The sequence below is a fragment of the Gorilla gorilla genome, chromosome 1, assembly GCF_029281585.2.
Source record: "Gorilla gorilla gorilla isolate KB3781 chromosome 1, NHGRI_mGorGor1-v2.1_pri, whole genome shotgun sequence".
Lineage (NCBI taxonomy): Eukaryota > Metazoa > Chordata > Mammalia > Primates > Hominidae > Gorilla > Gorilla gorilla.
This window is the reverse complement of record NC_073224.2, coordinates 218,021,698-218,037,770: the sequence shown is the minus strand read 5'-3', so window position 1 is coordinate 218,037,770 and position 16,073 is coordinate 218,021,698. Positions and strand designations below refer to the sequence as shown.

General features: G+C 49.1%; 1 protein-coding gene across 1 annotated transcript; it reads left to right on the top strand.

Annotated features, from left to right (window-relative positions):
* The first annotated feature begins 6,816 nt into the window (after window positions 1–6,816).
* On the top strand, window positions 6,817–15,739 carry LDLRAD2 (low density lipoprotein receptor class A domain containing 2). The gene is given in 5 exon segments (XM_019012301.4): window positions 6,817–6,901; window positions 8,767–9,062; window positions 9,065–9,209; window positions 10,327–10,458; window positions 15,522–15,739. Coding segments are annotated over 5 exon segments (876 nt in total).
* The last annotated feature ends 334 nt before the right edge of the window (window positions 15,740–16,073 follow it).

The following is a 16,073-nucleotide window of genomic DNA, read 5'->3' as shown; positions in this document are numbered from 1 at the left end:
CCTGAGGTATGTCACATTCCTGTTATAGTTAGGGTTGCAATTTATTTATTGATTTGTTTTTTGTTTGTTTGTTTAATCTGAAGTCCCTACCAGTCTCTGAGGTCCTGGAGGGCCACATTTTGTGGGTCCTGAAGCAGAAACAATTTGGGGCCCTCTTTAAAATATGAAATTATTAACACAAAATCAGGTTTGAGGCCAGATGTGCTGGCTCATGCCTGTAATCCCAGCACTTTGGGAGGCTGAGACGGGTGGATCACCTGAGGTCAGGAGTTCGAGACCAGCCTGGCCAATATGGTGAAACCCCGTCTCTACAAAAAATACAAAAATTAACTGGGTGTGGTGATGTGCACCTGTAGTCCCAGCTACTCGGGAGGCTGAGACAGGAAAATTCGTTGAACCTGGGAGGCAGAGGCTGCAGTGAGCCGAGATTGTGCCACTACACTCCAGCCTGGGCAACAGAGCGAGATTCCATCTCAAAAAAAAAAAAAAACAAAAATCATGTTTGAAAGTGAATATTTATTTAGAATGAGAAAAAATCCCAACAAGTTTTGAAATGTAAAAAACAGACAAATAAGACAAAAATATATAAAATCCAAAATAATAACAAACTTTTATTAACTGCTTAACATTCTTCTATAATACTTTTTTTTTTTTTTTTAAATAGAGACAGGGTCTCACAATGCTACCCAGGCTGATCTCAAACTCCCGGGCGCAAGCAATCCTCCCACCTCAACTTCCCAAAGCACTGAGATTGCAGGTGTGAGCCTCAGCACCTGGCCTTTTTTGCTTACTTTTTTTTTTTTTTTGGCTGCACACTTTTTGATTTATGTGACAGCAACTGTATGGTATTTTCTCTATTTTTTTTTTTGCTAGATGGAGTCTTGCTCTGTTGCCCAGGGTGGAGTGCAGTGGAACGATCATAGCTCACTGCAGCCTTGAGCTCCTGGGCTCAAGCAATCTTCCTGCTGCAGCCTCCCAAGGAGCTGGGACTACAGATGCATGCCACCACGCTTGGTTAATTTTTATGTTTTTTGTGGAGATGGGGTTTGGTCACTCTGTTGCCTAGGCTGGTCCCGAACTCCTAGCCTCAAGCGATCCTCCCACTTCCACCTCCCAAAGTGCTGGGATTACAAGCATGAACCACTGTGCCTGGGCAGTAGGATTTTTTTTGTTTTTGTTTTTGTTTTTGAGAGGGAGTCTTGCCCTGTTGCCCAGGCTGGAGTGCAATGGCGTGATCTCAGCTCACTGCAGCTTCCATCTCCTGGGTTCAAACGATTCTCCTGCCTCAGCTTCCCGAGTTGCTGGGATTACAGGCGCCCGCCACCACACCCAGCTATTTTTTTGTATTTTTAGTAGAGACAGGGTTTCATCATGTTGGCCAGGCTGGTTTCAAACTCCTGACCTCGTGATCCGCTCGCCTTGGCCTCCCAAAGTGCTGGGATTATAGGTGTGAGCCACCGCGCCTGGCCAGGATATTTTTATAGCAGGACTGGAAAGATAATTCAGTCTTTCCTCTACCATGATTGATCAAAATTAGTTTTTTTTGTGCTTTTGTTTTTGTTTTTTTTTTTTTTTTTTCGAGACGGAGTCTCGCTCTGTCGCCCAGGCTGGAGTGCAGTGGCGCGATCTTGGCTCACTGCAAACTCTGCCTCCCAGGCTCACGCCATTCTCCTGCCTCAGCCTCCTGAGTAGCTGGGACTACAGGCGCCCGCCACCACACCTGGAGAATTTTTTTTATTCTTAGTGGAGACAGGGTTTCACCGTGTTAGCCAGGATGATCTCGATCTCCTGACCTCGTGATCCGCCCGCCTCGGCCTCTCATAGTACTGGGATTACAGGCGTGAGCCACTGCGCCCAGCCCAAAATTAGTTTTTTATTAGTGATAGTTTAGGAATTTTTTTCCTTCAGTTTTGTAATTCATTGTTGGTAAGATTATTTAACTCAATGATTGTTGTTAAATTTGGAGCAACTGCTATAAAATATCTTACTCATGTGAGCTGTGTATTTGGAAGGATTTTCCACACACGATTTCTGACTTCGTGCATTTCAAATTTTATTTCTTTTACAATGCCCTTGTACTCCTGGGGCTGGGCATCATATAATCTCTGAGTCAGCACCTTCAGATCACAACACTCAGGGAGACAGAACAATGGCATTAGAAATATTCCTGAATGCCATCCGGGGCACCTAGGAATAATATAACTTACCTGCAAGGGGCCAGAATCCCATAAATATACTCACCCCCAGCCCTAAACCCAAATCAGCCTCTCCCTAGCCAGATTTCAAAACACCTGTGGCCACCTGATATGAAGCGAGGTGTGATGAAGGAGAGGTTGGGAGTGGAAAGAGAAAAAAGTCTGAAGTAACTGTGGTTAAAATATCTTATGTTTGCAAAATTTTTATTTTAATTTTTTATTTTATTTTAATTTATTTATTTTTACTTTTTTGAGACAGTCTCACTCTGTCGCCCAGGCTGGAGTGCAATGGCACAACCTCAGCTCACTGCAACCTCCGCCTCCTGGATTCAAGCAATTCTCCTGCCTCAGCTTCCCAAGTAGCTGGGAATCCAGGCACATACCACCACACCTGCTAATTTTTGTATTTTTAGTAGAGATGGGGTTTTACCATGTTGGCCAGGCTGGTCTCAAACTCCTGACCTCAGGTGATCTGCCTGTCTTGGCCTCCCAAAGTGCTGGGTTTACAGGGGTGAGCCACTGCACATGGCCTATTTTTATTTTTTAAATTTTTTATTTAATGAATTAATTGTTTTTGAGACAGAGTCTCGCTGTATCACCCAGGTTGGAGCGCAATGGCCCAGTCTCAGCTCACTGCAACCTCCGCCTCCCAGGTTCAAGCAATTCTGCTGCCTCAGCCTCCCGAGTAGCTGGGATTACAGGCGCCCAACACCACGCCTGGCTAATTTTTGTATTTTTAGTAGAGATGAGGTTTCACCATATTGGTCAGGCTGGTCTTGAACTCCTGACCTCAGGCAATCCACCTGCCTCGGCTTCCCAGAGTTCTGGGATTACAGGCGTGAGCCACCGCACCTGGCCACGCCCAGCTAATTTGTGTATTTTTAGTAGAGATAGGTTTTCACCAGTTTGGCCAGGCTGGTCTTGAATTCCTGATCTCAGGTGATCCACTCACCTTGGCCTCCCAAAGTCCTGGGATTACAGGCGTAAGCCACCACTCCCAACCCTATTTGTATTTTTTAAAAATTTTATTTGGCTTGAGGCACAGTATCAAGAGGTCCTGAGAACATGTACCCCTCATGTTTGCAAAATTTTAAAAAATTATGGCAAGAAAATACATAACAAAGCTTACTATCTTAACCATTTTTTCTGAGATGGATCTGCTCTGTTGCCTAGGCTGGAGTGCAGTGTCATGATCATAGCTCACTGTAACCTCAAGCTTCTGGGCTCAAGTGATCCTTCTGCCTTAGTCTCCTGAGTAGCTATAGTATAGCTAAGAGTATAGGCACCACCTAATCTTTTAATTTTAACTTTAATTTTATGTAGAGACAGGGTTTCGCTATGTTGCCAGGTTGGTCTTTTTTGTTTTTGTTTTTGAGACGGAGTCTCACTCTGTCGCCCAGGCTGGAGTGCAGTGGCTCGATCTCGGCTCGCTGCAACTTCTGCCTCCTGGGTTCAAGAGATTCTCCTGCCTCACCCTGCCGAGTAGCTGGGATTACAGGTGTGTGCCACCACGCCTGGCTAATTTTTTGTATTTTTTGTAGAGACTGGGCTTCACCATGTTGGCCAGGCTGCTGTCGAACTCCTGACCTCAGGCAAAGTGCTGGGATTACAGGCCCAGGTTGGTCTTGAACTCCTGGTTTCAAGCGATCCTCTCACCTCAGGCTCCCAAAGTGTTGAGATTAAAGGTGTGAGCCTTGCACCTAGCCAGTCTTAGCCATTCTAAGTGTACAGTTCAGTAGCGTTAAGTATTTTCACAGCACTGTGCAACAGATCTCTAAAACATTTTCATCTTGCAAAACTGAAAGTTTATAACCATTCTTACTTTTGCAAATTTTATAAAGACATATAATCCCGGCTGGGCGCGGTGGCTCACTCCGGTAATCCAGCACTCTGGGACGCCGAGGTGGGCGGATCACCTGAGGTCAGGAGTTCGAGACCAGCCTGACCAACATGGTGAAACCCCATCTCTACTAAAAATAAAAAATTAGCTGGGTGTGGTGGCACACACCTGTAGTTCCAGCTACTCGGGAAGCTGAGGCAGGAGAATCTCTTGAACCTGGGAAGCAGAGGTTGCAGTGAGCTAATATTGTGCCACTGCACTGCAGCCTGGGAGGTTGCAGTGAGCTGAGATCATGCCACTGCACTCCAGCCTGGGCAACAGAGTGAGACTCCATCTCAAAACAAAAACAAAAACAAAAGGTCGGGCGCAGTGGCTCACGCCTGTAATCCTAGCACTTTGGGAGGCTGAGGTGGGTGGATCACGAGGTCAGGAGATTAAGACCAGCCTGGCTAACACGGTGAAACCCCATCTGTACTAAAAATACAAAAAATTAGCCGGGTGTGGTGGCAGGTGCCTGTAATCCCAGCTTCTTGGGAGGCTGAGGCAGGAGAATGGTGTGAACCCGGGAGGCGGAGCTTGCAATAAACCGAGATTGTGCCACTGCACTGCAGCCTGGGCGACAGAGCAAGACTCAGTCTCAAAACAAAAACAAAAACAAAAACAAAACAAAATAAAAACCATATAATCCCATGCAGGTGATGAGTTCTGAAGTTTAAGCTTCAGTGGGCTTCTTGATAAATTCATTCTTGCTGAGGGAAGATATGAGTCTTTTTGGAGTTCCCCAAGGTACAGATTTGGACATCATACACTGTAGGAAATCAAGGTTGCATCAAATGATCGCTCCAGGAGGGAGAGCTGTTAGGGAATAATAGGTCCAGAGGTGTTTGTTTTGGGTTTGTATTTTTATTTTATTGCCCAGGTTGGAGTGCAGTGTGCAATCTCGGCTCACTGCAATCTCCGCCTCCCGGGTTCAAGCGATTCTTGTGCCTCAGCCTCTGTGCCACAACACCTGGCTAATATTTGTATTTATAGTAGAGACGGGGTTTTGCCATGCTGGCCAGGCTGCTCTCGAATTCCCAACCTCAGGTGATTGCCTGCCTTGGCCTCCCAACGTGATGGGATTACAGGTGTGAGCCACTATGCCCGGCCAGGTCCAGAGGTCTTAACCTTCTCATGGATTCCTGGGATTTTGAGGTGGTGTCTCAGGCACTGCCAATTTGGGCTGCTTAGCTCCTCCCCTCCCCCACACCTGAAACATCTGCTTAAATAATAACGATGACATTAATGATCATCATTCAAGCTGACATACATTGGATACTTTACTACATGATAGACACTATTCCAAGTACCCCACTTGTATTAAGTTACTTAATTCTTTTTTATTTTTTTTTTGAGATGAAGTCTCACTCTGTTGCTCAAGCTGGAGTGCAGTGGCACAATCTCAGCTCACTGCAACCTCCACCTCCCGGATTCAAGCGATTCTCCTGCCTCAGCCTCCCGAGTAGCTGGGACTACAGGAATGCACCACCATGCCCGGCTAATTTTTTTTGTATTTTTAGTAGAGATGGGGTTTCACTATATTGGCCAGGCTGGCCTTGAACTCCTGACCTTGTGATCCACCCACCTCTGCCTCCCAAAGTGCTGGGATTACAGGCATGAGCCACCAAGCCAGGCCAAGTTACTTAATTCTTACAATGTAACTATGTGGTTGGAATTATCATTATCCCATTTTCCAGAGAAGGATACCAGGGCTTGAAAAGCTTCAGTTTTATAGATAAAGGTTCCTTGTAACATACCTTTTGAAAAAAAATTGTTCTACTAATAACACGTTTTGAAAAAGTCTGAATTAATCCAGGGTATTTATTTTACACATGGGGAAGTAAAATCCAGAAAAAGGGGTCATTTGTTCAATGTCACACACTTATTCTTTCATTATTTCCTGGGCACCTGCCTTGTGCCAGTGACTGTGCCATGACATAAGGGTTCAGAGGTAAACAAGATACTCATGGAATATAATTTTAGTGGAGGCCAGTGGACAATATATACAAGAAGAAATGAATAGGCAAAATAATTCCAGAGAGTGCTGGGATGATACATTTGAGATGTGATTGAGTGACAAAGAGAGAGAGTGTTAATTTAGTTGGAGAGGTGGTCAGGAGAGTGTGGTCTGTGGAGGTAACATGTGAGCTACAACCTGATGACCTGAAGAAGTCAGCCGTGCACTGCTATGGGGGGAGAACACTCCAGACAGAGGGATCTATGAGTGCAAAGGCCCTGAGGCAGGAATGGCTTGTTAGTAATAGAGCAGACTCCTGGTCCAGTGCTCCTTCTCTGCCTGCTGCTCTCTAGGCCCCTCAGAGAGGCTCCTTTGGTGTCCTGGACCTCCCTCAAGCTCAGTCCCTAAGGTGCCAGCTGATCTAGGAAGGTAGCAGATCTGGCTTCCTGCGGGTCCTCCTCCCAGAAGCCCTGTGGCTGAACCGGATCTGAGTTTCCTGGTTCCTGTCTGGCAGAAGGGGAGCAGATCTCCTCCCTGCCTCCTCTCCCCAGGCTCTAGCCCTTGCTCCAAATCTCCATGGCAACCCCTGGACACAGTTCTGAACCAAATGAGGAGGATCTGGAAGGCAAAGCACTAAGATCATAGTGAAGACTTGCCTCCTCCTTCTCCTTGTGTCCCACCAGCCTCCCTGCTGGCCTGACCAGGCTCCATACTCCAGTCTCCCCAGAGACCCTAAGCTGAAGATTCTGTGGGTCTGCCCCATTGCTGGGCACAGCAGAGCCTGGATGGAGGCTTGTTGTCTTCTGCAGTTGCCCCAAAGGTTGCTCTTGCTGGGGGCAGCCGCCCTGACTGCAACTGCTTTGGAGACAGGTAAGTATCAGGGGGCTTGGTTGGGGCACCCAGAAGACTTGGGCCCCCACCATCCTTAGAGACTATGTTTCCCCAGTCAGCACTCATCCTGCTGGGCTGAGACCTTTTGAGTTGGGGGAGGCTGGGAAACTGTGTCTGGTCTTGCTTGGCATCCCCAAATCCAACCCAAAGCCTTCTGGAAGGCTGGACCTGCCAGTCACCTAGAAGCAGGAGTCTGTCTGGGAGTGGGCAGGACAGCCCTCAGGGCCTGCTTTGCAAAACTCTGTAGGCTTCGGATTCAGAGAAGCTGCATTTACACACTGCCACTTCTTATGTTTGTACCTTTGAGATCATTGTTTCAACTCTCTGTCTGAATTTCTTTGGCAGTAAAATGAAAATAATAGCCCCTTGCCCCTTAAGGGACTATGATTATTGGCATATAAGATGAGATAAGTCATGCAAGGCACTTCATAATACCTGGCACACAAAAGGTGCCAAATTCCCGGCTGGGCGCAGTGGCTCACGCCTGTAATCCCAGCACTTTGTGATGCCAAGGCGGGCGGATCATGAGGTCACGAGATCAAGACCATCCTGGCCAACATGGTGAAACCACATCTCTACTAAAAATACAAAAATTAGCTGGGCATGGTGGCATGTGCCTGTAATCCCAGCTACTTGGGAGGCTGAGGCAGGAGAATCGCTTGAACCAGGGAGTCGGAGGCTGCAGTGAGCCGAGATTGCGCCACTGCACTCCAGCCTGGCAACAGAGAGAGACTCCGTCTCAAAAAAAAAAAAAAAAAAAAAAGGGTGCCCAATTCCCTTACTCTCTAAACTCCGTGCCTGCCCTGTGTACCTTCAGGGTAGGCTCTGGCTTTAGCAGACAAATACCAAATATTGGAAAGTGCTCCCACATCCTGAGCTCTGATGAAGGATTTTTTCCTCAAAGACCCACATCCTGGCTGGTCCTCAAGTACCCACTGGTCCCTATCTTGCACCAGAAAACCCACCTCCTCTTTCCTCTCTGTGCTTACAGAAATCAGGGCTACTTTGAGTACTTGCACATCATCTCATTGAATCCTCACAACAACCCTGTACCAGTGAGGATATTTTGGGCTGTAAGTAACAGATAACAAACTAAATGGGGCTTAAATGGTAGGATATTTGCTATTTCAGTTAAGAGTGGTCAGAGGTGATTCCAGAGATGGTTAACTCAACCGCTCAACAATGTCACTGTTCCTCTGAAATGCTCTGACCTCATCTTTGCAAAATGGCTGTTGCAGCTCTGGACATCTCATCCTCATCCTCAGTCAGCAGCTTTCAAAAGCAGGAAGAAAAGGGGCTCCTTATCACACAGCTCTCCCTTTTTTTTTTTTTTTTGGTGATGGAGTTTCGCTGTGTTACCCAGGCTGGAGTGCAGTGGCTTGATCTCAGCTCACTGCAACCTCCTTCTCCAGAGTTCAAGCGATTCTCAGCCTCAGCCTCTTGAGTAGTTGGGATTACAGGTGCGCGCCACCACGCCCGGCTAATTTTTTGTATTTTAGTAGAGATGGGGTTTCACCATGTTGGCCAGGCTGGTCTCGAACTCCTGACCTCAGGTGATCCACCCGCCTTGGCCTCCAAAGTGCTGGGATTACAGGCGTGAGCCACTGCGCTCGGCCCCGCATCTTAGGGTTTTGAATAACGGATTGTAGATTTGAATTAAATTAAATTAAATCATTTAATCCTTACAATCATTCTGAGATTGATTAATCATCCCCATTTTACCGATGAGGAAAATGAGGCTCAGAGAGGGCGAGTAACTCGCTTGGGATCACACAGCGGGCAGGGGACAGAGTAGAGTTCGGGGTCGCGCCACGCGGCTCCAGGGTCCGTGCCTTCTGCTGCAGCCGACCTGGCGGAACTGTGCGGGCAGACGTGGCAGGGGGACGGGCTGCTGCTGCGCTCGCACGCCGCATCGCGCAGGTTCTACTTCGTGGCTCCGGACACCGACTGCGGGCTCTGGGTGCAGGCGGCGGCCCCCGGCGACCGGATCCGCTTCCAGTTCCGCTTCTTCCTGGTCTACAGCCTGACCCCCGCGCCCCCGGCGCTCAACACCTCCTCCCCGGCCCCGGCCGACCCGTGCGCCCCCGGCTCCTACCTGCAGTTCTACGAGGGCCCGCCGGGGGCGCCCCGGCCCCTGGGGTCCCCCGGCCCCTGGGGTCCCCCCTGTGCGGCCTGACCATCCCGGTGCCTGTGGCATCCTCCGGACCCTTTCTAGGCCTGCGCCTGGTCACGAGAGGCCGCAAGCCCCGCGTGGACTTCGTGGGCGAAGTCACCTCTTTCCGTCTGGGTGAGCTGGGGCTGAAGGCCGGGACGGGACCCTCTGCAGAGGCCATGCGGGACTGGGGCCACAGTGGGGGCCCCGGTGAGGGCCGCTGCCGACAGGGGAATGGCGGGGGTGCCCGAAGCACAAGATGGCAGGGACTGGGTCCAACGGGAGGGAAGAAGGTGGTGGCTAGTGGCAGAGTCACAATAAGGGACCTCCCGGATCCTAAGAGCAAACCATATAAATCTGGCTACCATGGATGTGTGCGTCAGACTGTCCTACCAGCCCCAGTGCACACACACATACACACACAGCCACACACAACTTCCTCCCCACACACATTCACACACAACTCCCACACGTTCACACCTCACACTCTGACATCCACACCCATGTCACATACGCACAACCCACGCACCTCATCGCCCCCACACACTCCACACTCATGCCTCTCACTGCAGCACACACCTCACACTGCACACTCACCATCACACACCTCATATGCACACAGCACCGCCTTGCACACTTACACACAGCTCACATGCTCTCATGCCACATGCTGGCCGCTCTGCGCTGGGTCAGCCCTTCGGATGTTTGCAGAAGGGTGTGCTTAGGACTCGCCAGGCCTGTAGGCAGCAGAAACCAACTCAAGCCAGGAAAGGGGCCTCTTGGAACTGAAATTAATAATACTCGCCCAACTGGGCGCCGTGGCTTTCGCCTGTAATCCCAGCACTTGGGAGGCCAAGTCATGAGGATCACTTGAGCTCAGGAATTCAAGACCAGCCCGGGTGACAGAGAGAGACCTGCCTAAAACAACAACAAAAAATTATTTAAAAAATATAATAATTAAAAAATAATAAAACTAATAACAGTATTTGCCCCATAGGGGTATTGTGAGGCCTCAATGGGCCAGGATGTGAAGTATTTACAGCTGTGCATGGCACAGAAGAGGAAGTCAGTACATGTTAGCTGCCGTCCTCCACCCTCCTCCCCATGAAACACTCATCCATGTTCTCATCTGCATGCATGAGGGCAGCTCTCTCCTGCCCACACCCCCACACTGTCACCATGGGGCCACACATCCTGCTGTGTCGTGGGCTGGACCAGAATCCTCACCTCAGGCTTCTGCTTCTGGCCTCAGGACCTTGTGGTGCCTACTTCCGCTGCCAGAATGGCAGGTGCATCCCCTCAAGCCTCGTGTGTGACCCCTGGGGCATGGACAACCGTGGCGATGGCAGTGACCAGGGCTCCTGGTCACCAGCTGACTGCAGAGGTCAGTGCGGGGTGTGGACTGGGCCCTACTGAACAGCTGGAGGGAAGCCTGGCCCTAACTCCCCTTCCCTAGGGCAGGGCCCCGGTGGGGAGGCAGGAGAGAGGAAAGCGGAAGTGTGGAATCGGCTTAGGCCAAGGGCTGGAGGGGCAGAGCAGTCAGGGCCAGAACTATGCTGCAGATGATCTCAGCCGGCGGATTCCAAATGATGCTTTAGTGGTGGAAACTTTTGCTAAATGGGACCTGGCATGGAGGCCCAAGACATTCAAAGGAGATATCCTCTGCTTAACTGGATGGTGGGCCTGGGGCCCTGGCTGCCTGATGTCTCTCTGAGGGCCCTGAGTGTCAACCTCAAGACATACTTTGAAAACCATCAATCCAGTCTGATTCCTACACTTTACAGATCAGGAAACTGAGGCCTAGAAAGAAGTGACTTGCCCAAGGTCATAAAGCCAGTGAGTAAAATGAGCAGGAATGATCTCTGTAGACAGGGGAGTGGGATAGGAGGGCTAGGGTTGGTGGAAGGGACCAGAATAAATCACCCAGGAATAACCTTCCTGGGGATCTAGAGATGTCCCACCTGCCCACCACACCCAATTAGGAGTGGGATGGAGGTAGGGCTGCCATGTACAGTTGAACAGGGGTGAAATGCAGTTTCCCAGAACCCCACACACTTACCTTCCCCATCCCCCGCTCAGCCTTCTTTGCAGGTTCCTGGTCATTTCCCTGATGCTGTATGCTTTGTGCCATGAGACCCAGGTCCTATGTCCCCTTGTCCTCCATCCAGGCTCATTCCCTTGTGGGTCTCATTTATATCGTATCACCTGTGGGACTTGTCTTTGAACTTCAGCCACATAACCTCCTCCCTGCTCAGCATCTCTGCATGGGTGTATAGGCGAAATCTCAAACTTAACTTGCCCCATACTGGACTCCTTGTCCACAGCCCTCCCTGCATCCTACTTCCCTCTCGCTGAGCAGCGACTTCACATTCCAGCTGCCCAGGCCTCACTGAGTCATCTTTTACTCCTCGCTTAACCCATAGCCTATAACCCATAACCAAGCCAGCGACAAGTCCTTTGAAAGCTCTCCAGACTCTGACCCTTCTCACACCTGCTCTGCCATCACCTGGTCTGAGCCACCACCAGCTCTTGTCTGGGTTGTTCTAATAACTTCTGAACTGGTCTCCCTCCTTCTGTCCTTTGCCTCTGACAACACAGGAAGAAGGAAGCCTGGGGGAGCCTTCTTTTTCTTTTTCTTTTTTTCAAATGAACTTATTTATTGTTTTGAGATAGGTTCTCATTCTGTTATCCAGGCTGGAGTGCAGTGGCGCCATCTCGGCTCACTGCAACCTCTGCTTCCTGGGCTCAGGTGATCCTCCCACCTCAGCCCCCAGAGTAGCTGGGACCACACATGAACCACCATGCCCAGCTAATTTTTGTGTTTTCTGTAGAGATGAGGTCTCACTGTATTGCAAGGGCTAGTCTCGAACTCCTGGACTCAAGATCTTCCCACCTTGGCCTCCCAAAGTGCCGGGATTGCATGAACTTCATTTTTTAGGGCAGTTTTAGATTTACAAAAAAATTGAGAAAATAGTACAGAAAATTCTCATATACCCAGCACTCAGTTTGGGTGCTATTACTGACATTTTACATTAGTATGAGACATTTGTTTTAATTAATGAAGTAATATTATTAACTAAATTCCACAGTTTGTTCAGTTTTCCCTAGTTTTTACCTCATGTCCTTTTTCTGTCCCAGGATCCCACTCAGCATCTCATGTTACATTTATTTATTTATTTATTTTATTACTTTTTTTCAGATAGAGTCTTGCTCTGTCGCCTAGGCTAGACAGACTGCAGTGGCGTGATCTCGGCTCACTGCAACCTCTGCCTCCCTGGTTCAAGCGATTCTCCTGCCTCAGCCTCCCGTGTAGCTGGGATTACAGGTGCACACCACCACGCTCAGCTAATTTTTGTATTTTTAGTAGAGACGGGATTTCTCCATGTTGGACAGGCTGGTCTCAAACTCCTGACCTCAAGTGATCCACCCGCCTTGGCCTCCCAAAGTGCTGGGATTACAGACGTGAGCCTCCGCACCCAGACTCATGTTACATTCATTAATAGTCATGATGCCTCTTTAGGCTCCCCTTGGCTGTGGCAGTTTCTCAGGATTTCCTTGTTTTTAATGACCTTGACAGTTGTGAGTACTGCTCAGGGATTTTGTAGGATGCCCCACTATTGGGATTTATTTGATACTTTTCTCATGAAAAGACTAGAGTTACAGTTCACAGAGGTGAAATGCCGTCTTCATCACATCACATCACACCAAACATGACTTTGGTGTTGGGTGTTTGGTGTTGGACGGTGGTTGACGCTGACCTTGACCGCCTGGCTGATGTCTGCCTCATTTCTCCACCGTTACTTTTGGTCCCATCTTTCCCCACTGTATTCTTGGGAAGTCACTAGGTATAGCCCACTTGAGTGGGGAGTTATTCTTCCCCGCCAGAGGAACCTTTTAAAACAGTAAATCAGGTTATGTCACTCTCCTGCTCAAAACCCTCATCACATTCAGCAAAGGCAAAGCCTCCCCCGGGCTCAAAGGCCCTGCACGATCTGGCCCTGCCCCTTCTTTCCTGGCCTCGCCTCTTCCTTCCTGGCCCCGCCTCCCCGCCCCACCCCCTCCCTGGCCCCGCCTCCTCCCTGCCCCACCCCCTCCCTGGCCCCGCCTCCCCTCCACAACTCCAGCTTTGTTCTGGCCTTTGCAGTAGCTGTGTCCTCTACCAGAAGACTTTTCTTCTGAGATCTGCATTGCAAGCTCGTTCCTTTGCTTCCTGGTGGGTCTCTAAGTTCTTCCCTGACTCCTTTATGTAAAAATAGCAACCCTGGACAGGTGCGGTGGCCCACGCCTGTAATCCCAGCACTTTGGGAGGCCGAGGTGGGCGGATCACCTGTAGTCGGGAGTTCGAGACCAACCTGACCAACATGGAGAAACCCCATCTGTACTAAAAATACAAAATTAGCTGGGCGTGGTGGCATATGTCTGTAGTCCCAGCTACTTGGGAGGCTAAGGCAGGAGAATCACTTGAACCCGGGAGGCATAGGTTGCGGTGAGCCGAGATCGCACCATTGCACTCCAGCTTGAGCAACCAGAGCGAAACTCTGTCTCAGAAAAAAAAGTTATTATATTATTAGTAACTTAAAATATTATATTCTAATATGTATATTAGATATGCTTCCTGTACAGCCTGCAGAACTGTGAGACAATTAAACCTCTTTTCTTTATAAATTACCTTTATAAATTTATAAATTACCTTTATATTTATAAATTACCTTTATAAATTTATAAATTACCTTTATAAATTTATAAATTTATAAATTACCTTTATAAATTTATAAATTACCTTTATAAATTAATAAATTTATAAATTACCTTTATAAATTACCTTTCTTTATAAATTTATAAGAAAATTATAAATTTTCTTTATAAGCATATACATATGTATATTAGAATAGTCAAAATCACAGAGACAGGAAGTAGAGCCATGGTCACTAGGGGCTGGGGGGGTGGGGACAAGGAGGATATGGAGTTAATGGAATTGACGGAGTTGATGGAGTTTCAGTTTGGGCAGATAGAAAGTTCTGGAGATGGATGGCGGTGATGGCTGCACAATGTGAATGCGTATTAGTCCATTCTCGCATTGCTATAAAAAAACACCTGAGACTGGGTAATTTATAAAGAAAAGAGGTTTAATTGTCTCACAGTTCTGCAGGCTACACAGGAAGCATGATGCTGGCATCTGCTCAGCTTCTGGGGATGCCTCAAGAAACTTACAATCTTGGCAGAAGGCGAGGGGAGCAGGCACAGCCAGAGTAGGAGCAAGAGAGAGTGAGTGGGGAGGCACTGCACACTTTTAAACAACCAGATCTTGAGAGAACTCACTATCTTGAGAACAGCACCAAAGGGATGGTGCTAAACTATTCATGAGAAATCCACCCCCATGATCTAATCACTTCCTACCAGGCCCCACCTCCAATACTGGGAATTACCATTTGACCTGAGATTTGGGTGGGAACACAGATCCAAACTCTATCAGAATATATTTAATGCCACTGAACTGTACCCCTAACCATGGTTAAATGGTAAACGTTATGTGCTTTGCCACAGTAAGAAAAGCGGCAGCCCTGCCCCCACAAACATGCGTAATTTTTCTCACTAGCATCTATCTCCTTTAGACATACATTCTATTCATGTGTTTTGTTTCTCCCCACACTAAACTCCCAGTGCCATGAAGACATATTTGTCATGTGCTCATGGTTGTATCCCCCAGTTGCTAGAGCCATGCCTGGGGGCATAGGAGATGCTCAAGAAATACTAGTCAAATGAATGGAAGAATGAACCTCTATGCCTCAGTTTCCTTATCTGTGAAATGGGGATAAACCTCACCCTTCAGAGCTGTTGTAAACTGTGAGTGGCATACATAGGTAATGGGCCCAGCACAGAGTGTGGTGCTTGATGCACAGAAAATGCTCATGGCCAGGCATGGTGGCTCACACCTGGAATCCCAGCATTTTGGGAGGCTGAGGCAGGTGGATTGCTTGAGCTCAGGAGTCGAGACCAGCTTGGGCAACATAGTGAGATCCCATCTCTACAAAAAATAGAAAAATTAGCCAGGCATGGTGGCATGTGCTGGTAGTCCCAGCTACTCGGGAGGCTGAGGTAGGAGGATCGCTTGAGCCTGGGAAGCAGAAGTTGCAGTGAGTGGTGATTGCGCCACTGGACTCCAGCCTGGGCGACAGAGTGAGACCCTGCCTCAATGCTCAGTACATGTACACCCTCTTCCTTGGGAAGTAGCTCCACTCATAGACCTTAGGCCCTGGAGCCAGACCGTGTGAGTTCAAGTCCTCCTATCACTTCCAGCTAATTGAACTCAGCAAGTGACAACCTCTCTGTAAAATGGAAACACAAAGAGTGACAAACTCAGGGAAGTCTTGTGAGGATTGAATGAAACACACAAGTGTCCCAGAAAGGGCAGTTCTCAGTGTGCTAGTTCTGTTCTTTCCCATGCAGGTCCCTCTCCGGTGCCCAGCCAGACAGGAAGTACAGATGCCCATACCTCCAGACCCCCGACTCCCTCCCCAGCTCTCGGGTCTGCAGGATCCCTCCGGATTGCAGCTGAGAGGAGTTCCCCAGCAGGCAGGGACCCCACAAGACAAGATGCAGCTTTGGAAGGTTACACCTTGCTCCTACTCTTCCCACCAAAATCACACCTGTCCCTCTCTAGGTGATGGAGACGGGGCAGAGGACCCAGGCCGAGGCCTGAGTGGACTTTCTCTTCCCACAGGCCCCCAGCTCCGAGGGGTGGCGCTGGCCTCCTCGATGCTCCTGGCCTCTGCTGGCCTCCTCGTGGGCCTCCTCTGGTGCTGTTGCTCTCCCAGCTGGCTGGCCTGGCAACCTGGTGCCCATGGCCTCTGCCTCCACTGCAGCACAGCCTGTACCACGTGCTACCCATGTCCCAGCCAGGTCTCCCCAGGGGGCTGCAGTTGAGTGGCCCAGCCTTATAGGATCAGGGAGGCCATCCCTAGAGGGGCTTCGGGCACACGGGAATGAGACTAGGCTCTG